General features: G+C 39.9%; 1 protein-coding gene across 1 annotated transcript in view; it reads left to right on the top strand.

Annotated features, from left to right (window-relative positions):
* The window catches only part of HTR7 (5-hydroxytryptamine receptor 7), a 209,768-nt gene that overhangs the window by 174,912 nt on the left and 9,124 nt on the right, over nt 1–25,732 (top strand). The window contains exon 2 of the mRNA XM_063961677.1: nt 6,046–6,795. Within this exon, the coding sequence (XP_063817747.1) occupies nt 6,046–6,795 (750 nt within the window). The remainder of the gene's footprint in view (nt 1–6,045; nt 6,796–25,732) is intronic.

The following is a 25,732-nucleotide window of genomic DNA, read 5'->3' on the forward strand; positions in this document are numbered from 1 at the left end:
GTGCTTAACCAAGCAGGCCTATGACACATACTAATAAACAAGTACAGTAGCTTGGCTGGAGGCAATGATGACTACCTGACTACCTGTTAACTTCCTCATTGGAGGAGTAACATAAGGTTACACACATACTGTAGAATTTCGGGACCTCTATAATTACACTAATTAAACAAAGGAACCACACTGGTTTAAAATAGAGATGAACGGGTTTCAATTTATTCTGCTTTTTTCAACAAACTAGCACAAGTTCGGATTTATCTGGATATATCTTATTGGCCATTCAAAACACGTGAGAGCCTGTAACCAATAATATTATATTTTTGAGATCCGAGTAAATCTTAACTGACTAATCTCTAATATATAATAAGCATTTTTGGATTATCGTTGTGACTTTAGAGTTGCATTTACTTGTCAGATACTGAGTGAACTTTTGGCATTAAATATCTAACTGTAATTCGTCACTTGCTCTGGAACAATCAATTGCCCTAAAGTTGGAATTGCGAGTATAGTATACATTTGACTGCAGATGTAGTAATTAGTTCCTCTAATAGCATTTTAACTAGCATTTATTTTGTGTTTTGTACTGTGCATGGATTTTATCCTATTTATATGAATTGTATATTTTTAAGGCATTCTAATGATTAAATAATACCTAAATATTTAGTGAAAGTGTATGCGCCCTTTTCTGTGTATATAAACCTCTAGAAATTTGATAATTGGTATAGTTGGAGTAATTCAGAGTTACTCTTAAGGTGCCTTAAAGTAGCCACAATTAATATAAACAGATCAATATACATATACATACAGTATGTATGTATATATATATATATATATATATATATATAAAAAATTTATTTATTTATTTTATTGTCTAGATAATTATTCATTTATCTATTTTGCCCAAACTCTGTTGTGTTTTCCTTTTATTTAATAAACTGGACTGATGTTCTGTAACCTGCACACAAATGTCATCATTCAAAATTGATTTTACTAGTATTTAGAATATATTTCTAGATTTCTTTTGTTTTTCCCTCCTGTTTACATTGCATATTTTCATCTATTTAATTTTCCTGACAGTTTCCTTAGCTAACCATAGTTATTAACTGAAGAAAATTGCATTACAGTAAATGATTTTCTTGCCTTTGCTAGCAGAACAAATACATAAACAGTTCCTGTCAAATGCAAATGCTCAAAATATAGTCATTTGATACTATAATCAAGACACAACAAATATAATTCAAGTGATCTTCAAGTGAACAATACTATTTGCAAAGATATAAAGGTGTAAAAGTCAACTTTTCTAAACAAATCATATTACAGATTTAAAGTGACAATCATTTTTTTGTTTTATCACATTTCTTATTCTCTACCTCATTATCCAAAAATAGAGATAGGTAAAGCTATATGTTTTGTCATCCAGAATACTTTGAACTATAGATTGACCCAATACAGTAGATCATTTTAAAATATTCTCTCCAATATTGTCCTAACTTTTGTCTGTGCATAAAACCGATAGCATTTAAGTAGTGCAGTTTTTTTTCTGGTCTATACATGTGCTGCCAAAGTGTTTGATGCAGATTATAAAAGCTTTTGCTATATTTGACATAAGAGGAGGTACAGTAACATTAATTGTCTCATTCACAAAACCTTTAGAAATGTAATTTTATATAAGGTTTAATAGCTGTTTATCATCATAATTAATTGTCCCACTTGTCATAGTTAATTTAAGCCTCCAGAGCCATTCAAATTAAATTAATTAATTTTTTTTTGTGATGTTTGTTGCAGACAATAACGATAATTTACATCTTTTAGTGGGGGTTATCCAGAGTTGTTAGCAAACTAAAAAAGAACACTTAGAGGAAAAACCACGTTGACTTGCAAGTGTTCAAACTAAATCTAAATTGCAATAAAAAAAATAAAGCAGACAGTGTTTACCCTGCACAGAAACAATCTAACTCACCCAAATCTAACTCTCTCTGCACATGTTACATCTGCTTCACCTGTAGTGCAAAATGGTATTTCCCAATTGGGTTATTCTCCTGAAAGTGAACATAAAGTCTCGTGCATCACACACATTTTTTTTTTCCTTTTAAACTTGTCTGTTAAGAAATTGTTGTTATATGAAAACTTAATTGCTTAGTAACAATGTCTTACATTATAACTTAAGACCCACTAAACTCTTGGTATTTTGGAGAAATTTGAATTTGTGCAGCTGTCCCGTGCATCATGTTGTATCACCCAATTGGTAACTTTTGTGGTTTCCTAACTACTCTGAAGAACCCCCCTAAGTCAACTGGCAATATTCTGTGAGCAACCACAACAGTGTATGTATAAATGTTGCTTGCCTGTCTTGTAGTGTCCAGTCACCACAGATTTGCAGTAAATGGTCAGGAGTAATACGCATCTTGCCAGAGATAGCATACAGAGATTATTACAGTTGAAGTTCAAACAATAGGCAAAGACCAGATACATGGAAAGTCAAATGGTAGCTAGTGGTGTCAGATGGCAAATAATTCAAAAGCAGCCGGTCAATTATCTAGTACACAGATTGCTAATAAGCATGCAAGAAGGAATGCAAAACAAGGTTACTAAACAGGTCAGGTTAGTACATGGTAATTTCAGATAGAGAACAGGATATTTAGTGGAGTAGCTGCAGGTCAGAGACTGAAGTCAAATTGGTTTGCAAGGTGAATTCAGAACAAGCATGTTCATGGAACAATCACCTAGCATTGATTGCTTCATGAAGCAACACTGTAATTATCAGGAACTGTGGCTTCAATCACAGGCAAGTTATGCTGCATTCAGATCGCAAATGCCGGATCCTACCCGGTAAGAGAAACGTGTACTTACCGGGTGGGATCCGGCATTTGCGCTCCGTTGCTGGCTTTCCGACCCGGCAATATACCGGGTCGGTTGCCATAGCAGCGGGGGGCGCAGCAGCGGCGGGGGTGGAGGCGGCGCTGGGAGATGAGCTCATCTCCTGCGCCGCCTCTCCCTATGCTGTGAATGGGAGCCGTGTCGCATCGGAACGGCTCCCATTCACACTGCGCCTGACCCGGTAATCAACCCGGTAATAACCCTTCTTTTTTACCGGGTTGAATTACCGGGTCAGGCGACCCGCTAATTCTGAAAAGGAGCTTTCACATCGCACACTGGCCCATATTGCCGTGTCGATACCGGGTTTTTAGTGCGATGTGAAAGGGGTATTAGATGATAAACCCTTTGCATCTGGTTTAACACTATGGCAGGGGCTAGGTATAAATCTCAACCTGCGTGCAATGCTCCTGAACCTCTGAGAGTCATTTTGTTTGACTTACATGGTAAAATGAGTGACAATAGTTCTGAACAAATATTATAGTACAGTAGATCAATAAATACCACTGACTGTGACAATCTATTATCCTAATATAATTTTCTATTTCTAAAAATATTTCCCTAATATATTACTTAGAGCATATTCACTTTCCTCAATCCCAATTTTATTTTCATACTTATCACAACTGACTTATTATTTGGAAGTGAGTATTCACATTTGTATTCACACAATGCACATACCTTTTCTCTGCTATCCGGATGATAGGTCGACAGCACTAAAGTCAGCAGTCAATAGGTCAACCACTATTGGTCGACATGCATTAGGTCAACATGGACAAAAGGTTGACACTGTCAAAAGGTTGATGTGGCAATGGTCGACACAGAAAAGGGTCCACATGAGTCTTTTTTAACAATTTTTTGAAAATTGTCATTATTTTCATACTTTACCATCCATATGGACTACAATTGGGAAAAGTAACCTTGCCCACAGCATGGCAAACGAAGCGAACCACTTTAGCGGATGCAGTCCACTAATTTGAGTTCCCGGTTCTTTTATGGAGAAAACAACACCCAAAAAATAGAAAAAAAAACTCATGTTGATATTTTCCTGTGTCAACCATTTTAACATGTCAACATTTTCCCCATGTCGGCTGTGTGCATGTCGACCTTTCAAGGTCAGCCTAGACACTGTCAACCATTTTCAGGTTGACCCATTGATTCATAAGCCTTTTCTCTGGTACAGGACTATCTAGTAATTACCTGAAGTTACTAAAGAGCTAGAAAATATTTAGCTATTTCTTGGATGTTGGGAGATTCATTTGGTTTAGTAAGATTGTAGTAGTACTCATTTATGGATGTATAAATACTACATTCCTCTTCTTGTAATATCCTCTCATATAAATCATAAATTAAAAATGTTTTTGTAGCTTTTAGTATTTACAAAATCTAGCTGAATGCCTTATAAATTCTGCCTTCAAATACAGTAGCAAACATTTCTGAAAGTCATGTTCTTTTTCTATTATGTGTGCCCCGAATTGTTGGCCCTAATATTGTTTACTCAGAATTCAGTAATATTTCCTAGCCCTCTTGTGGCTCCCCATTGTCATCCTGCCAGGCGGAAAAAGAAGAGAAAATGTATATGGTAATGAGCATTTTATCAGACATGACGTTGATGAATTGGCCACTGTTATTCTTGTCAGCTGTTAGAGAATGAACAAATGTTTGCAAGTTCATACTCTTATTGTGTATATCAACCTGTGAAATCACCAGGGAAAATTGCAATGCAAAACGCAAGCTACAGTAATATTAACAATTAAATATACTTGGTTGAATGGACTTTGATCTCATATGTAAGATGACTATTAATTTTTCCCTTTTCGCATTTTTAAATGTGTAATGAGAACATTTAAAGGGGTAATGTCAAATATTTAACATTCGGTCATGGTGCTGTTACCTTTAATTATATATTTGTAAAGGTTTCAGCACCTATACACAATATAAGCAAACTTGTCAGTTAGGTTTAGTCATATTTTAAATAGCAAATATGCAGTATATTAGTATATAGAACATCAGTCTCTTCATCCTAACCCCCACTCTTTTTGGGTACACCCTCTCTCTACTGTAACACCCCCTGCTCTTTCACCCACCCCACTCTGTTCACCATGCTCTGTTCCAACCCCCACCTCGTCTAACCCCACTCCTATACTCCATTTAGGCAGCAGGTTCTTCTCTCCAGCAGCCAGGAAGGGTGTGTCCCGCCTCACCCACAGTGGGAGCCATTGGGGAGCGTGTCCAGGCATCCACTGCGTGCACAAGGAGGTGACAGGACAGATCTGAAATTATTATGTAGATTTTTGTGGTTTAGCATATTGGGGTGCCGATGTATCAAGCCTCGAGAAGGGATAAAGCAGTGATAAAGCAGTAATAAGTGGAAGGTGATAACGCACCAGCCAATCAGCTCCTAACAGTCAATTTACATATTGGAGCTGAATGACTGGTGCGTTATCACCTTCCACTTATCACTGCTTTATCACTTCTCCAGGCTTAATACATCTGCCCCTCAGTCTCTTAAATTATATTTTTGACTGCTGTATGATGAATATAATGCAGTCACTGAGTACATAAAACAAATAAGTGAAAAATATTATTAAAAAAGCTACAAACAAAATGTGTAAAATATTCTTTAAAAAATTATATTTTACATTGTACCTTACAAGGAGCTTGCATTTTTTTTTTTTTTTTTTTTACAATATAAGTAAAAAGAGGATACTTGCAGGTAGATGGCATAAAAAACAAACCATAATGAGACTATATTTGCTGGCATCCTATTGGTAGTGGGAAGCACTGTGATAATATGAAATGTTTGTAACAGCATTGTGAAGTGTTCTGTAGGTCTCACACAGCTGAGGTGACAAACTGACAGGAAGAATTAGATGTGGTTCAAAAGGTCAACAGTAAAAATGGCGACTTTTGAAAAAGGTCGTTATAATCAAAAGGTTGGCATGGAAATGGTCAACCCATGATAAGGCTGACACAAGTTTTTTTATGGTTTTGGGTGTCAAATTGTAGGTTTTAACACATGAAACCCCAATTAGTGCACTGCATCCCCTCGCATGGCTAGCTTCACTTACAATGCTTTGGACAAGGTGTATCTCCTCTACTGATGTATATATTTTGCCTGCTGCATATATGCTACATTTACTAGAAACTCAATGGTGTTCTGTTTATTTACAGATATCTTGGAATCACCCGACCTCTGACGTACCCCGTGAGGCAGAATGGGAGATGTATGGCCAAAATGATTCTCTGTGTCTGGTTACTTTCTGCTTCTATCACATTACCTCCTCTGTTCGGCTGGGCTCAGAATGTCAATGATAACAAAGTTTGCTTAATTAGTCAAGACTTTGGCTACACTATTTACTCTACAGCCGTTGCCTTTTACATTCCAATGTCAGTGATGCTGTTTATGTACTACAGAATATTCAAAGCCGCCAAGCGGAGCGCAGCCAAGCACAAGTTTGCTGGTTTCCCGCGATCTGAGGAAAGTGAAGGAATAATATCTGCAAACGGGGTTGTAAAAATACACAAAGAGTCAGATGAATGTACTAATTTTTCAAGATTACTTAGAAACGACAGGAAAAACATTTCCATTTTTAAAAGAGAACAAAAAGCAGCTACTACCCTTGGGATTATTGTAGGGGCTTTCACTGTATGCTGGCTACCTTTTTTTATACTTTCAACTGCAAGACCTTTTATCTGTGGAACAGAGTGCAGCTGTATTCCCTTATGGATGGAGAGAACATTTTTATGGCTGGGATATGCAAATTCTCTGATAAATCCTTTTATTTATGCCTTTTTTAATAGAGACTTGAGGACAACTTATCGAAACCTGTTGCAATGCAGGTACAGAAACATCAACAGGAAGCTGTCAGCTGCAGGGATGCACGAGGCTTTGAAGCTCGCTGAAAGGCCTGATCATACCCTGTAAGATTGCAACTGATAACATATCTTATTACTCATTGTAAAATATAACATACATTGATCTTCCTTGATGGTTAATATGATGAAACATATGCTGTATATTGACAGTGCTATAAATGATTTAGTAATCAAGCTTACTCAGGTTCCTTCCATGTACTGAAAAAAATTGAGAATTGGATACATTCTGCATGTTGCTTGCATAGAATGAAGCCAGTTATTATTTACCCAATATTCAGTCTATAAACTCAGTAGGAATTAGGGGTCTATTTACTAAGCCTTGGATGGACATTTTTCAAACACATCCTGTGGAATGGCAGTTAGGAGCCGATTGGCTGGTACTTTATCTCCAACCACTTTTTCCCCATCCAAGTCTTAGTAAATAGACCCCTTCGTGACATCACTGAAGCATAGGCCATACCTGTCAACCTTTCTCTTTTGGAGGAGAGATGCAGATAACTAGTTTCAGGGACAGGGTGACTCCACTCATATCATCAAGCCCAACATCCCATCAATTTCACTAGGAATTTGGTATCAAGTGTGAGGTGACCGGTTCTTCCAGTAATCAATACAGACTTCAGGAGTCTCCTGGAGATTCCAGGAGAATAGGTGAATATGGCATATAATAATAGTCACACTAATGGCTCCACCTAGAGAACTACTACCATCGCTGTCAGTATGATATGGTACGTGTACAATTTAAGTGTGCCCACTATATACTAACAAATACTATAAATGCTGAGGACATTCTCTTCCCAAGTGAACAGTTTTTGCCTTCCTACTGTGGGGATATGCCCAGGCTGCAGCCCGATGCCTTGGCCACTGTCTGCAGTTTAGTCTCTATGTATCGTGCATGGGCAAATACCAAAACAAAAAACACAAGTAAAAAATCCCCACACAATCAAACCTTGTGCATGCAACTCTGCAGCCCCTAGGTAAAAATTGCTACTGGTTGTAACTACATTATGCAGGGTACACACTGAAAGATATGACATCTGATCCGGCAGAATGGACCAATATATTGTTCACAATGGTGCATATCATGAAGTGTGTATGCCCGATATGTGTGTGCCCGTGGTTGCTAGTGACATCATCATGGTTGATGTGTTGCACATCAAATCTGATGATATCATTAGTGACAGCATGTATGCTAAGGAAGGACTGAACAGTTATCTTTTGGTTTTTGGAGTTTGCTGAATAATAGACAGTACCAACATGCCCCTAATAAGTAAGATGGTCTATACTTAAAACATGCTTGAATGGTCTCCTGCAGGGGCAGATTGACCATAGGGCTCACCAGGAAGATTCCTGGTAGGCTGACGTGTCTGTGGGTCCTGTCTTGTGTGTTGTCATGTGGCCCCACCCCCCACATGACAGACCGTATATTGCATTGTCCCCATTCATTCTGTTATTTCATCTTGGCAGTACATCAACTCTGCCATCCAGTGATGCTTTCATGGCTACATGGTATGGCGGACCGCTTCTACAATATTTTACCACTGTTAGTTGGCCTCAGACACAACTGCAGCAAAATATAGTAAGAAGGACACAATTGCTTACAATTGAGAGGGGGTCCCTCCCCTCTCAACAGACCCCACCCCCTCATCAGACCACACCCTGATAAGGTCTACGTCCACAAATTTCCCAGGCTGGTTTTCTATCCCATCCCACCTCTGGTCCTCCTGAGACAAAAATTTACCAATCATCACTACTAGTGCAGTAATAAATACAGGCATGTATCATCAGATAAAACAAAAAAAGTGATACAACCCTGCACTGGACAACAACAAACAGCAAAACAAATATCTTCTAGTGTTATCAAAACTAGAAAAACAACAATACAATGCAGGTGGTGATATTAATTTGCGCTAATTTTTGACGGTTATAGAAAAACTCCTGTTACCAAATTCGTACTAATAGTCTTTATGAATATTTCCTTTGTCTTCACAGGTAAACTGGCTCCTCAATAGGAATGTTCATGTGGAGAGAAAGCACAAAAAATGTCCCAATGTGTAGTATTGTCTTAATGATGAGTGCAGTCAAAGGGTAGAGGGATGAAAGAAAATAAATCAATCCTTCACTTGTGGTGATGAAAGGCGTAATAGGATCACCCAATGTGTACAATAATCAAGGAGGGTGGTGCTCACTTCCAAGCTTACTTTCAAAAAGTCAGGTCCATACACATAAAGGTATCTTTAAATGGGTCCTGGAATATCATCATCTAACAGATGTTATACGAGCTCCTCCACACGATGTATATAGAAAAGGGAAACACAAATACGCTCCAATGTGTAGTAAAAAATAAGTAAACAAAGGAGACTTTTGGTAATGGAGGATAGTATAACCTCTAGTCCGTGATATTAATGGATAAAAGATCACCCAAGGTGTGCCACGATGCTAAGTGATGCTCACTTTAAAGCTTACATTCAATTAGACAGGTTCATACATATAAAGGTATCTTTAAACACTTTCTATCATATCATCATCCGGTATAAAATTGTACATGTATGCTTAATTGAAATATGCATTGTCAACCCCTATAGTGGTTTCTTTTTTATCTCCTTCCACATATATATGGAAGTATGGGGAAAAAAAACATTTGTATATAAAAATGGACTTTAATCAATAAAACAAATAAAACAAAAATATGTTGCTTTTAAACAGATACAGTAAACCTGTATAAGGGAAGATGTAATCAGCGTCAGCACAATGTGGTAGGTAGATAATATAAGGGCCCGAATTATCACTCCCACATGAGCTGAATACCGCAGGTACAGATCTGAGCAACACAATCAAACCACCAATGCGTTTCGAATACTTCTGTCTTCCTCAGGTTGTAGTTTGGGATCCCAGAGCAATCAATTTAAGCTCTGCTGGTTCCCGACCCCTCATTCTAGTAATTACGGGTTAATGTAACATATTCTTCCTTATATTACGGGGTGGTTAGTTGTGAATGATATAACCACATAAGATAAATACATACATATACAAAATGTGATTAGTCAAATAGAATAAATCCTTAAAAAGCATACCCTTATATAACTTCCAGTAAAAACGGGTTGCTATGGTGACCATTACCTAACCAATAGTATACATTTGCATGGGCATTTTCTGGATTGACACGATCGCACTCCAATGAGTGGTATCAGTACAACTTCCGGGTATGAGGTAACCTAAGCAACCATAGTGGAGACAAATAATAAGCGGTATAAAACTAAAAGGAGTGGACAGCGTGCTCATGCGCTTGATCATACCAGTTTGAAGCACACGGTGCATTCCACTTCAAACCCGGAAGTGTCAATGACGCACTTCCGTTTAATGCGCCTTGTCAGTTTCCCAATGCGGAAATATGCATTCCATGGACCTCCGCATTGTGAGCAATTATATATTAATAGAATCCAGCAAAGAACGAATCGAAATGGTTATATAAACCATAAATGTTGATGCACAATATTGTTATATCTCGAAAACAAAAAATATAATTTCATTATTATGTCTCACTGACTATTTGTGCGGAAATCTATTCAAAACCATCAGTTTGCACATTAATATCCATTAGTATCCAATTACCCGTGATAGTGCTGAAAACATAAATTTTTCAAGTTTTTTTGATCACCCTACTCAATTAGGTCCCGCAAAAAACACCAGCTTTTCATGCGAAAATACATAGGACCCTCGAAAAGCCACATGCAACATAATCCACGCTAAGTGTCGGCATCGGAGGGAGGAGCGTGCCGCATCAGGGCTAATTGGATAACCCCGGCAAACCAATTAGCTGTGGTATACTATCGCGGCTAATTGGATACTCCCTATAACAGTAATACACCACATACTATAATAAAAAGTAAAAGTTATAAATACATATATACTTTGTATAAGTGTTTTGAGTCCTGTTGGAGAAAGAACGCTATATAAATAAAATTATTATTATCATTATTATTATTTTTATTATTATAATATTCAAAATTAACAGGTTTCATTGGATACAGTAATTAAACATATACTCAGGTTAGTTGATTAACACAAGACAAGCATTTAGTCCAGGAGTGTCCAAATTCATATCTAAATTGAAAAGTAAAAATACAGTACAGCCATCTGCATTTGTAGGATACATGCAAAAGCAAAATATTTACCCTGCATGCAAAAAAATAAATGTATTTGCACCTCTTGCATTGCACAATGTTTTGTTCCAAGTGCAAAGTTACTTTACTTGTGTTTTTGTTTTTTGCTCCCATATGAGAATCAGCCCCATAATGATTCTGGCTCAGTGACAATAAACTTCATCCTCTCTTTTAACGGCAGATGTATTTTTCTGTAAAATGAAAATAGAATCTTCATTTAAAATAAGATCAGTATTAATATTTATATTTATAAACTTCTTATGCCCTACTTGCCTTCTCTACTAGTTCCTGGGGGAGATGCTCGATTTTTAAGGTATTCCCCTGCACCCCAGAAGAGTGAGCACTCCTTCCACATTCCGCCACTTCCAAGTGTGGGCAGTATGTGGAGATAAATACAGTGAATCTGCTGTCCCTGCGGAGGGGACGGGGGTGGGGGGCATTGTTCTATGCTAATTGTGTAATTAAACCCCACCCCATATGCAAATAGGATCCAGTAGCAACAATTTTCCCATGAGGGCTGGGCCTAATGACATAATTAGCTTGGCCCCACCCCTTTCACCATCCAACTACTGTACTTCTCTCCAGGCATCTCCTAGAAAGGAAATATTCCATCTAGGTAAGTATGTCTTATGATTTAACCTTTTCTACCTAATTTGAATTTTTTGGGACTTTGGGGGTCATTCCGACCCGTTCGCACGCAGCGGTTTGTTGCTGCGGTGCGAACGCATCTGGAATGCGTATGCGTGGCGGCTGCACTGCGCACGCGTACCATTGCCCGGCGACAGGGGGTGCCAGCTTATGTCGCAGCCAACAAAGAAAGCAGTCGCAGATGCGACCGCAAGAAGATTGACAGAAAGGCATTCCTGGGCATCACCAGACCGTTGCCTGCCGTTTTCAGGGAGTGGTGATGAAAACGCAGGCTTGTCCAGGAGAACGGAGGGCGGATGTCTGACGTTAAAGCCGGCCCCAGCATCGCTGAGATCGTCGCACAGGGTAAGTATGTCCAGGGCTTCTCTTGTTCTGCATTAAAAAAAATTAGCTTAGCAGGGCTGCACAAGCACAGGCGTGGATTAGTTGATCGCAGCAGCAGCAACTCGGAATGACACCCTCTATGCCATCAAGATCATTAAAATGTACATATGCCATGATTTTTCTTCTACTGGCGCCCAAGGTGGCTGCCTCTCCTTTTGTATGCTCCTGATCATCTCCATAAAACAGCTTAAATTCACCACAACTGACCTATGAATCATCATAAATATCCAAGGACTTACCTTTAACTTGTACTACTCTACGCGGACATTTCATCAAAACCAACGGATTGCATTCCTGCGCTGAGATACACACTGGATTGAATCCTGGACTAAATCCTCTGCATACCTCCACTGAGAAATCCTTTAGTTTAGCAGCTGCTGTACTCTGCATTGGACATTGCCCAGATAAGGTACTGTGGATTACAACCTATCTTTGGCTACATCCAGCCCCTCACTTAGACATCATCCACCTCTGTTCTCTGAGCAACAAATAACTGACTTATTGCATTAATCTACTAATATCAGTATATTCAGGCTTTGAATTGCTGAAGGCTCACTGTTTCAAATCAGGATCCATTTCCAGGACACGTTATCACTACCCCCACAAGAAATCTACTTCAAAGGCCTCTCACACTGAGACTTTTCACACCTACACAGTAGGAATTGGCTTCTAACATCTTTCCAAAAGACTGCCTATCCTAGGATAATTGACTAAATCAGCAGTTATTTTATTTATCACTTGCTTCAAATATACCCAATAGGTTATAGCAATAACTTTGTTCATAATCCCATTATAATTTTGGATCACACACCGAATTGGGGGAAAACAAATCACAAAAAGGAAAAAACAAAACAAAAAAAACACTGCTTTCTCTCCCTCTCTCATCATCATATGCAGCTCAAACTTATAGTAATCTGTCATTGATGAGCAAATGTATACGTATTGCTCCAGCTTCATGCTTTCACTCCGCCCACCACGTTCTGCAGTTCCTATCAATCCATCACAGGCTTCTATTCTACAATCCCTCGGCATTTTAAAAAGAAAACACAGGCGCATTCGTGGGAAGCGAGCAGGCCGGAAATGTATTTCCCCCGGTAACCATCTAAGTCCTTTGCCCACCTGCTCACCCCCATATTCAAAGAACAATCAAATAGAAGTGATACCCAAAAGACGGCCCTGTGTTTGGAAGGACAGAACAGTCAACTCTTGCTTTGTGACCCCCATACCCAGAGCTCCTGCACTTAACATAAAGAGAACTGAAGGCCCTCTGGTATGCCCAATCAGGTCAGTCCTTTGTAATGCCAGATCAATAAGAAACAAGACTGCAACAATTGCTGACCTTATTGAATCTGCAGATCTAGCCTGTATTACAGAGACCTGGCTAGATGAAAATGCAGCACCTATATTGGAGGCTGCAGTACCAACTAACTACTCTGTCATCCACAACCCAAGACTGGACCGCAGGGGTGGCGGGGTGGCTATCTGCTTCAAAAAAGAACTTAAACTTAGGGTCCACCCAATTGAAATTACTCGCTCATTCGAGTGCATTGCTGCCCGGAGTTCGACAGGATTAGGTTTCAGAGTACTTCTCATTTACCGGCCACCTGGAGATGGAAAGATATTTTTACAAGAAATTGCAGACACTGTTGCTGGCCTGGTTCTGGAACATCAAAGATGGCTCATCCTCGGGGATTTCATTGCATGGGTGGATGATGAGCTCTCACGCCTTGGCCAAGACCTCCTGTGCACAATGAATGGTCTGGGCTTCACACAGGTCATTCCGTCTGCCACACATAAAAGTGGTCACACTCTCGATCTTGTCTTTCAGATTGGATTAGAAGTCACTGACCTAAAAATAAACCCAGTCATCTTTTCAGACCACTACTCCCTCTGGTTCTCAGTTGCAACCCCTCAAATAAGATCTCTGCCCGTGGAGTTGACCAGGTATCGTCCAAGGAGGGGTATGACTCCCCAGGCTCTTGCAGCAAATCTGGATCTCTCTGCTATACTGGGTACCTGTGAAGATCCCTGTTCCCTAGTCCGTTATTATAATAGGGATATTATGGCTGCAATTGATATTATCGCCCCTGTGCGTATAAGACCTCGTAAACCACAACGTCAAGCTTCATGGTTCGACAACAGTGTTAGTGAGCTCACTAACCTAGTGGATGACAAAATAAAACTAATAAAGCATAACGAAGAATATCAATCGACAATCACTCGTAAGAAATCACAGTTCCTGTCAAAAGAGATCACAGCAGCAAACAATAGGCCAGCTCAACTTTTCCGCACAGTGGAGATGCTTTACAAGCCAGCATGCCTGCAGACTGATGAGACCCTCTCCCAGGCAAGATGCAACGAGTTTGCAAACTTCTTTGCAGATAAAATATCCACCATCCGGGCTGGAATCTCCACAGTGCCATCAAAGGAGTGTCAAACTACAAAGCCTGCCAATATAAGCTACCTGCCTTCATGGACCAGCTTTGACCCAGTGGATGTAAAGGACACTGCTGAAATTGCTCGGATTTTGCGTCCGACCACCTGTGATCTGGACCCAGCCTCAACCAAGCTTCTAATAGGTTGTATGGATATAATTGGTCCTCTCTTTGCAAAAATTGTTCAATGCTCTTTGCAGACAGGCATTTTTCCTGGACCCCTAAAGGAAGCAATTGTTAGCCCGCTTCTTAAAAAATCTAATTTAGATTCCGACTGCATGACCAACTACAGACCGGTATCAAACCTTCCTTTCCTAGGAAAGGTTATTGAGAAAGTGGTTGCAAATCAACTGGAAACCCGCCTGACAACCCATGATATTTATGATCCATTTCAATCAGGATTCAGGAGAAGAAATAGCACTGAAACAGCCCTGGTGTGTGTGTTAAATAATCTTCTGACGGCAAAAGACAGAGGTGACTGTTCAATATTAATCCTTCTGGATCTCTCGGCAGCATTTGATACCGTGGACCATGGGCTTCTGATTGAGCGACTGATACATTTCTGTGGTCTGGATGGCACAGTCCTAAGCTGGTTCAAATAATTTCTCACGGGCAGGTCACAGAGAGTATTGTCTGAATTAAACTCATCACCACCAGTGCCATTGCCATGTGGTGTCCCACAAGGTTCTATACTATCCCCCATGCTTTTTGCAGTATACATGCTCCCATTGGGCAAAATAATCAGGCGCCATGGCCTGGTCTACCACTGCTATGCAGATGATACACAACTGTACTTGTCCTTTGCTCCGGGCACTGATAACCCAATAGCAACCCTAAATGGCTGTCTAGCTGAACTACAGGAGTGGATGAGCGCCAGTTGGCTGTGACTGAACCCGGATAAAACAGAGGTCCTTATGATACGACCGCAACATCAAAGGACAAGACTGCAGCATAGCCAACCAACTGGACTTACACTCGGGGATTCAGAATTACAGACCAGTGATCGTGTGTGGAATCTTGTCCTGGATGGTGGCTCGACACTTAAACATCAGATATCAGCCACAATCAAATCCTCATTCTTTCACCTGAGGAACATAGCCAGAATCAAGCACTTAATTTATGTATGTATGTATAGTAGCATATCTCACACAGCTCTTCCAATTATGGACAGAAGCAGGGGTTGGGCAGGGGCTGTTGATTGGCAGGGGCATGTCGCAAATCAAATCCCTGTCTCTCTGTGTTCTAGCCGAGCAGAGCACTGAGAGGCCGAGATGCTCAGCCAGGGTTTTGGGCTGGACCAACCCATCAGGCCTTCTGGTATTTGCCAGAAAAGCCAGATGGCCATGCTGGATCTGGACAGCAGTTCATAACCTCTCTGACATGTCAACTTCTGCAAACAAAGTCCAGTTATCAATGTTTACAATTAAAAAAGAGACTGTACTCAGGTCAGTGGCTTGAGTATACATTATATTCAGAAAATTGACTAACACTTCCATCTCCAATTTGATTTATTAAAGACTGTAAAGTTGGCTGCATTGTTGAACATGATTATTATTCAACTGAGCACTGCTCTAGCTTATCAGGTGCTAATTCCTCCCACAGTGTAGTTTTACTTACAGGGTATTCAGATGTGATCTGTGATATTATCTTTGGTGATATTACTTTGGATTCAAGAAGTCCTGCCGATCGTGGTGATACCATTTGGTTGTTTTTTTTACTTCTCTACAATCTCTCTCAGTGCCATTCTGACATGTTCAGTCAGGTCTTGTTGTCTAACCATCTCAGCAAGGGAAAATAAAGACTGATTGCACGTTGATTATGTGCTCTAACCAGTAATGGAAAGCGTGGCTGCATAGGATCTACTGTACCCCGGGCACCCCTCAGTCAGGGAGGTCTTCGCTAGAGCACAATGACATCACCAGCTCTCCCTCTTGTGCAGCAGCATAAGGAAGAACCAGGCAGCCAGAATGTGAGCGAGTACAGTGTGCAGTGAAGGCAGAGACACAGGAGTATCATGTTTCATGAGTTGCTGATGGAGCTTCTTGACCAAAGGATGGATAGGTGTGAGGAGAAAGCTGTAAGTGACCCATGGATCCCAGCTTCTCGCCCACATGCACATCAGGCTAGACTGATGTGCCTGGGTCCCATGTAACATCTTATCTGATGATAGCATTTGGGACTGGAGAGAGAGACACACACACACACACACACACACACACACACACACACACACACAGAGGGTCCTCCTGAGTCCTGTCCCAGTGTGTAAGTAGTACAGAGGCTGCTGCTATTCTTGCATGTGACAAGATAGATGGTAGATTTTACAGTATTTATCTATGTGTATTTTAAGGTTGTTTAGACTAGATTTATTCTACTGTAAGAAAACGTAATAAAATATTGATTCTCAATTAAAGGAGCTATGAATAGCATCCAGGCATTATGAAACTTTTAGTTTCAATATAATATAAACCATCATTTTAAATGTAACATACACAGTCTAATATACATCCCTGCCCCCAGAGCACAATGCTGCACTTGAACTGTGTAATCCAATGCCACCTCATTGGTTTGACTAACCATTAGAGAGTGCAACGTCTGGGCCCCTTCATAAATATATACTATCAATATATGCTACCAATGTCTGTGAAATGTTCATGTGCAGCACCAAAGTTCACTGCCATTAATAATATCTAACACGCACAGTGTAATTAACCTATTAACATATATACATTTTTAAAATCAGGCACATACATTACATTTAGTTCATATATTTACTGTACATTTAAAATAGTATAAGAGATTTTAATCTAAGCATTTTCACCAGAGGTTACAATATAGTAATAAGTAAAATGTGATCAAAGAAAGCGACAACTATCTGTAACAAAAACAATCCAAACAAATATTCCTAGCGCATGTGATTGATATCAAAGGGACGCTGCACTTCCTAAGAGTTTTTGGTTATAACCCTCTATGTAGCAACCAAAGAAAGTCTAAAATACAGGAACTGCGCAGTCCAATTTGATGTGGATATTATTCAAAAAAACTATTAAATTCCTACATACATAAATTATTTCCTGCCGGCCAGCATCACATAAAATATCTCACATAAAATTTTAATAATATACACTGCTATATACTATTGATCATAAAATAGTAAGATCGTATTTTATATACTAAACAGCCTCCTATTGTAAACAAGCATAGACCTTCCTTAAAGAAGATTTTAATTAATTATTTCTTCAAAAGCCGTTTGAGATTACCACCAATTAGTATGGTTTAGTACATATCGCTCTCCTCCACTGTTTACATACACCAGCATGCAGTATAATGACAACCACTGTAATTTTTCCAAGCAGGTCATGCAGTCTCTTGTTAGTCATTTTGCATATCAAGCATAGGTGCCAGTGGTTTCCTAACTTTTTTGAATCACGGCGCCCTAGAATATCAGAATTTTTTTCACGGCACCCCTAGGCCAAAAAATTCTTATTGAGAAATTTAGAAAGAAATATTACATTAAGTAGATTGTGTTTATATGTCATCCTTAGGGTCAGTTGTGTGGTGAGGGACAAGATTTGCTTCTGTGTAGCCACATATTTTATGACTGGCAGCCACCAGCACTGGTTTTGCCTATTATATTGACCATGAATAATTTGAATTGGTCCTGGACCACCAACCCAGGGCACCCCTGTAAGTGTCCCGAGGTACCCCAGGGAGCCACGGCACACAGTTTGGGAACCTTTGGGTTAGTCTCTCAATTGCTCTCATTAGTACTTAAGTATAGCATGCATTTAGATGAAGCACTTTTATAACAGGTGAGCTATTTCCTTGAATTAGTATCAACCACATGCAAACATGATTAGATACACGTTCTATGGGCTCCTGCTCTTTAGCCCAGCAAATCAAGCATGTTTGAAGCTTTAGATATGACAGCTCAGTTCATTCAATAAGTGGTATACTATGCCTATAAGATGTTTTAAGGCAGTCCCTCTCCTGGCTTGCTTAGCTTTATCTGGAGTTTCCGGGTATTTTCAGGAGTACGTTCTCCTCCCTGCCCCACGCAAAAGAGCTTTTCCACTCACGGCTGGCTGGCTGTTTAGTGCTTTAAGCTGAGTCTCAAACGTGGAGATCGTAGCAATGACATATCTGTAACAAGTTTTATGCAGGAAACACAGGAACCACTGTTCGGTGTCCATCGATGATTGGCGATCAGGGAAATTAACCATGCTAAAAATGCATCATTCTCCATCCAATACCAACCAAAAAATTATTTCTACACATGTTTAATATTCCCAGTCCTCCTACCCAGACGTCGGGTATCAATGCATTGCCCTAATATACTGCAAATGTACTCTAAGGGGGACATTCCAAGCTCTAACAAAGAAATCTGACAATGTTTGCAGGAAGAAGCTGGGACAGCAAGTAAATGCTCAGAGGCCACCCCATACAGCCCTAGGGTGGTCTGATGCTCATCTCTACTTTATATCATCCACCTTACATACTAAATGACAAAAACTTGCATGTGCTTTTACAGTGTGATAATCATTAAAATGTATACTATTTTATACTATACTAAAATGTATACTATTGAAAGTCGGTTGGGTGTCTGTTTTTTCCTATCTAATAGACAGGAAAAAACAGTCACCTAACCGACTTTTCAAACAATTGAATATCCCCCTATGAGTTTATAATTTATATAGAAGACATTTGCTGAAATGGCAGCTTTACCAGGAACGAACAACAGTGCCATTAATAATTAGTTAACTCCGGTTGAATAATGCATTTCACCTGGCATAGTTAAATGTGTGAGATTGGCAGCTACCTGATCTCTTAACATTTAGAATGTCTCATCATTTTGTAAGAGCTCACCCATGCTCACAGCACTTGCATTTAATTTTCCTCCTGTATTTCCATGTGATAATCTCAGCATGGCTTTAATATATTATTAAAGAAATAACAGTATGTATCCTGAGTTGCATACTCACTGGGCACTCTGCTTGATGTGCTTTTAGTGTTAAATGGATGCAAGTAGAATTTATTAGAATATATTTTTCTTGTGCATTTACTATATGCTAATGCTTATATTTATTTATTTCATGCATGGCTGGTTTCCAGAGATTTATTTTGTTTTATTGATGGGTGCATCGATTTATGCTATTTCTAAAGCCTTTAAGTAATAGAATCATTTTTCAAATGTATAAAATGATATACACTGATATTGCTAATTGTAAGAGCATAATTATTTACTCTATTAGTTAATGTATAGGCTATTTGGAGATGAATATGGACAAAGTATTTTCTAATAAAAATACTTATGTGAAAGAATAAAATATGCTAGTTCAGGGGTTCCCAAACTCAGTCCTCAAGGCACCCGCATGGTGCAGGCTTTAAGGCTACCCATGCAAGGGCACAGGTGACCCGGGACGTGCAGTGAGGTAAATTGCTCAGGAGGCACCTGTTAGTACCAGAGCCAGATTTATGCACAATATATGAGAGAAGGGTGCATGTGGGCATTATACACAGGTGCAGCAGTATATATTGCTGGAAATGTGATGAGTTTTGATAGAGATGCGTGGCACTACCTCACCTACCATAGACTTTTTACTCCAGAGTTTTGACTATAAAAATGATTAGAATAATACAAAGATGATATTTGTTATGTATTCTTTGTATTCTTTGTATTTTTCATATACTTTATACAGTCAAAACTCTGACTTATATGTTAGTATGACTGGAAAGGCTCTGCCTCACCCCACCGCACATCACAGCAGACTTAATTAGTGGTGACTTAATTAGTACCTCATTCATATTGATTTAACCATCTGTGCTCATGCATAGATATCCTTGAAACAAGACTGTTAGGGTGCCTTAAGGACGGAGTTTGGGAACCACTGTACTAGTTCATATTCCACAAAGGCTGTGGCACAGAATGACAGCCACTAGGGGGTGCAGTTGTTATCCAATCTTACATCAATATTCTTGACACTCTTCCTTTTTTGTCAGCCCAATATACAGTGCTGTGCAAAAGGTTTTGGCAGGCATGGAAAACTGCTGAAAAGTAACAATGCTTTCAAAAATAGAAATGTTGATAGTTTTTTTTTATCAATTAACAAAATGTAAAGTGAATAAACATAAGAGAAATCTAAATCAAATCAATATTTGGTGTGACTTCAAAACAGCATCAATTCTTCTAGGTAGTTTTTAACGGAGCTCATAGGGAGGTTGTTCCAAACATTTTGAAGAACTAACCACAGATCTTCTGTGGATGTAGGGTTGATGAAATCCTTCTGTCTCTTCATGTAATCCCAGACAGACTCGATGATGTTGAGATCAGGGCTCTGTCAGGGCCATATCATCACTTCCAGGATTCCTTGTACTCCTTTACGCTAAAGATAGTTCCTAATGTTATTGGCTGTATGTTTAGGGTCATTGTACTGCTGCAGAACAAATGTGGAGCCAATCAGACGTCTCCCTGATGGTACTGCATTATGTATAAGTGTCTGCCTGTATTTCTCAGCATTGAGGACATTATTAATCCTGACCAAATGTCCAACTCCATTTGCTAAAATGCAGCCCCAACTTGCAAAGAACCTCCACCATGCTTCACTGTTGCCTACGACACTAATTATGGTACCCCTGTATTGCCCTTCAACGATCAAACTGTCTTCTGTTACAGCCAAATATTTCAAATTTTGACTCATCAGTCCAGGGAACCTGTTGCCATTTTTCTACACCCTAGTTAATATGTTTTTGTGCATAGTTGAGTTATTTAGCCTTGTTTTCACATTGAAGGTCTTTTTTTTTGCTGCAATTCTTCCATGCGAACCACGCAAGACCACTTTTGGCCAACTTCTCTGAATAGTAGATGGGTGTACCTGGGTCCCACTGGTTTCTGGCAGTTCTGAACTGATGACCCTGCTGGACATCTTCCGATTTACTTCAAAGTGAAGTAAGCATGATATGTCTTCATTTGATCAGGGGCGGATTTAGTGATGACGTCGCCCTTAGATACAACAGTATTTGCATGTCCTACCCGTTTAAACTCCAATCAAGATGGCATATGGTACAGTACTTTTTAGGCTGACAGTACAAACACAAACATCCAAGTGCCGCCACCAAATAAGTGCCGCCCCTAGGCACATAACTAGATAATCTGCAATCCTTTTTATCAGATGCTGGGGGGCGCCCAGCACAGGGCAAGGCTGCCCAGCTTGCAGACCATCTTGTTCAGTCGCTGCAACCGCAATTTAATTGCAGTTGCAGCAACTGTAGACAACACCCTGCCTTCGCAGGTGTGCCATCACCATTTTTACCTTCGGAGCAGCTGTGTGTGATGTCACACAGCCTCCCCAAAAACTATGCCAACCTGCCCCTGTTCATAGCATTCCACCCACGTCACTGCTCCGCAAATGCCTCTGCCTGCTTGCCGCCAATGCGCTGGGACCTGCACATGCGCATTTGCGGCTAATTGCGAATACAACCTTAATAAGACCCAATGAATTCTTTGATCCAATAAAGGTCATTTCCAGCAGTACATTGTCTAACTAGTATTAACAACGATAGCATAACAACTATTTCAGAAGGCAAACTCCCCTCTGGGATTGTATTTGTATTACAATGTTCTGCTAAGGATTTAAGGTTCACAGCAGACAAGTTTGAATACCATTCCTTTTAGGAGGTTTTCCTTTATTGCTCCCAACAGAACTCCTCGATTAATCAATTGTATTTATTGTTTTGGTCTCTGACATGTTTCCAGGTACAGGCATATTTAGCATCACAAGCTCTTGTAGATCACAATAAATCAGGTGTTAAATGGTACGGTGACCATGTTATTACACGAATCTGTGAACTTTTCAAGAACTGCATGTATTAACATCCATTAAACTGCTTTAACACCCGTTATCATGGTACTTTAACAGGCATTAACAAGGCTATCGGGGGAATTCAGGAGTCCAATTGAATAGCCCCAGATGTTAAAACCTGAGGCCATCTCCTGTTTTCACCTGAAATTATTTACCATGGGTAATTGCATTCATCCCCTAGTTGGTGCTATAAGTCTCAATCCTTAAAGACAGAAACTAGTTCTCAGTTATCCATAAACAAGGATCACATGCTGCAGCATCCAAGTAGTAAGAGTTAATTAGCTTGATTAGCTAAATTTAGCACATGCAGGATAGTAGCTTACAATTATTAGGATATTCATCAGTCTCCATACAGTATACAGTATACAGATTTTATTAGAAGCCATATCAAACAAAGCATGTAAAGCTGTAAGCCAGCATCTGAGGAAGCTGTTGAGATAAAGAAGCGGAAAATCACATAAAGGGGATCATTCAGGTGCGGTCAGAGGTGCTATCACTTCTGCTTCCTTGGAAGCAGCAGTGATAGCGCAGTATGGTGATGCAGCAGGAGACATTTATTACAGGGAGACACCTCCTGCTGCAGTAATGATCCAAGCTGCATCCTAGGATGCAGCATCGGATCAAAACACCCACCATCGGGTGGCTTACGGCACCCATGGTGCCATGCAAGCTGCCCATTGTAGAGACCAGGAAATCTCTGTCCTGTGATGGAAATTCCCTGGACTCTACCAATCCCCTAAATGGCAGTGACACAATTCCTTTTTTTTCAAAATGGAGCTTGTTGCTGCCCCCTCCCCAGCCCTGAAATGGCATCAGACTGTCAATCAATTACCTGCATCCTATGCTACCGCAACCATTCGCACATGAGCAGAATGGGTCCTGCGCATGTGCAAAGTACAGAAATAGGTACTTTGCAATGATGGCTGACCCCAAAAGACTTGCTTACATGCCAGATATAGCGATTATATCCGCGACAGTGGTTTTCCACAAGCGTTGTCTGTATAATGGATGAATTATAGATTTTACTGCAAGCTGAGTACAAGTATCAGCGCTTTGTGTGGGATAGAGTGTGTAAGTGAAAAGGAGGGATATGCATGCACATTTTAAATCTTCACATTCTCCCTGTGTTGTGTGTATCTGGAGGCATTAATGCGGTGTAACAGGGTCAGGGGAATAGGTACCATCTCCTGGGGTAGATGGTAGGATACAGCAGCTGAGAGATCACACAAGTCTGTTGATTTGGTGCAACAAGCCTCAAACTGTTTTATTGTGCAAAAATATAGAAATAAACATCCAAATAAATGCCTTGGCGTCCAGCGCTAACTATACACAGAATAATCCTAACTCACTAAAAATAAAAATGACATGAAGTTTTTACCAGGCACAGCTCACTGGATTTCAAATTCAGGTTTCTCTCACTGAGACTCTATAGCCTCTCCTTTCTCCCAAGCAGTGTGAGAGAGAAATGATCAAGGTGGCAGCCTTTTAAATGCACCATACAGTTAAAGGCCTAATTAGCCAAAGGCCTGTGTTAGTCCAAATACCCAAACTGGGCCTAAATGAATGTAGAACCCACCCTCTCTTCTCAAATCCATCCCCAGGATCCTTTTCTGGCTTTTATTAAAAGCCAAAAGCTCTCAGCAGAGTCAATACTATATTCCTGGAGTTTTAAAACACATAAGTAAGAATCCTGGGGCATATATACCTGTTTTCCATCACTATTCCAGTGATGTTGTCATACGCCCTCACCCCCTGTTTCGACCTATGGGGCGGTACACTTGTAGCCCCTAAACAGAAGATGCAAGACAACACATTTGCCTTGGCTAATTGTGCCTTGGGTCTATGTTCCACATTAAACATAAAGTCTTTTGTTAGGCTAAAAACCAACTTGTATCTCTGGCATTCTGCCTTTTACTTACAGACATCCATTTTAATGGCACATGACCTGTCCCTAGTTTATACCTGCTGCCCAAGAAGTAATACCGTGAGTTGGGTACGCATTTCTGGCTGCCGGGATCCCAGATTTCAGCACACTGATCCTGGGATCCCAGCAGCAGAATGCTGGCAGGAGGGGGGGGGGGGAGAGCAAGGGCAACAAAGCCCCTTCCGGGACACTCACGAGTGGGAATAGACCATGTGGGTAGGCATTCTGACTGCAGGCATTTTGAGTGCTCGGGATTCTGGCATTGGCATGGTGACCGCTGGTCACATGACCGCATCCCAATACCGGAAGTTGTCTAATGTCCACTGAATAGCCATGGCCTCTTTTTCAACAATAGCATACCTCTTCTCATGTTCATTGAGTTTTCAACTCAATAACTAATGGGGTGCTCCTCCCCATCTTAGTTTTGGGACAACACAGCACCTACCCCTACCTCTGAGGCATCCAACTGAACCACAAATTCTTTATAAAAGTCGGACGTTACCAACACAAGTTGTGTACATAATGCCACTGTTAATGCCTGAAATCCTTTTTCTGCCTCAGGGCTCCATTTCACCATATTTTATTGTTTACCTTTGGTGAGGTATGATAAAGGATTGTGTGTGTGTGGACTTCCCTTCTCATGTCTCTTTTGCAAGATCTAGCGACCCTCTGGGATGTCTCACATACAACAGATCAAAAGGAGAGAATCCCATAGAAGACTGAGGTACAGGTACTTCTCTAATAGCCAACATCAAATATAGCAAAGTTTTTTCCATCCTTATTAATAACCTTTTTCAGCATACTTATTAAGGTTTTGTTGAACCTCTCTACCAACCCATCCATTTGGGTATGATAAACTAAGGTTCTCAGGTGAGTAACTTTAAACAATTTGCATACAGCACATCCTTCAAATGCTAGATACAAAAAGGGCTACCTTGGTAAGTCAAAATTTCTTTTGGCATTCCCACCCTACTAAAAACAAGAACCAGCTCTCTAGCTATTGTCTTGGTTGACATACTGTATTACGGAAAGAGATTGTCTCAGGATATTGAGTAGCATAATCCACTATTACGCAATAGTTGAACCACAAGGGGTCTCAATATTTGTTTTATATATACAGTATATATATATATATTTATATATATGTTACACCAATAGTTGTTCGCTGGAACTTAAAAGCATTTATCAACCCATCCTTCACAAGGGTAGTTAAGCTTCCTGAGTCTAACAATGCCTCTACACAGTTACCTTGCATAAAAATTTCACACATGTTTTTTGGCTCAGCTGAACAGGCTAACCTGGCACAGTAAGACATCTTGCTACATTCAAAGACAGCAACACATTACATGCATTCTTGAACAACTGGGCAATTAGCAACAACATGTCCTTGCATACCACACTTAAAACATTTAATCACATGACTGTCAAGTCTTTTAGGTGGCTGAAACCTTTATAATGATAAACAAAGTTATTGTATGATGGAGTTGTGTGCAAATTGCATTTTGCAGCAGAGCATTTAGCAGAGGTGCACATTTCTGATAATACAGCTCTCAAAATATGTTTTTTACTTCA

This window comes from Pseudophryne corroboree, chromosome 3 (genome assembly GCF_028390025.1).
Source record: "Pseudophryne corroboree isolate aPseCor3 chromosome 3, aPseCor3.hap2, whole genome shotgun sequence".
In the NCBI taxonomy this organism is placed as follows: domain Eukaryota; kingdom Metazoa; phylum Chordata; class Amphibia; order Anura; family Myobatrachidae; genus Pseudophryne; species Pseudophryne corroboree.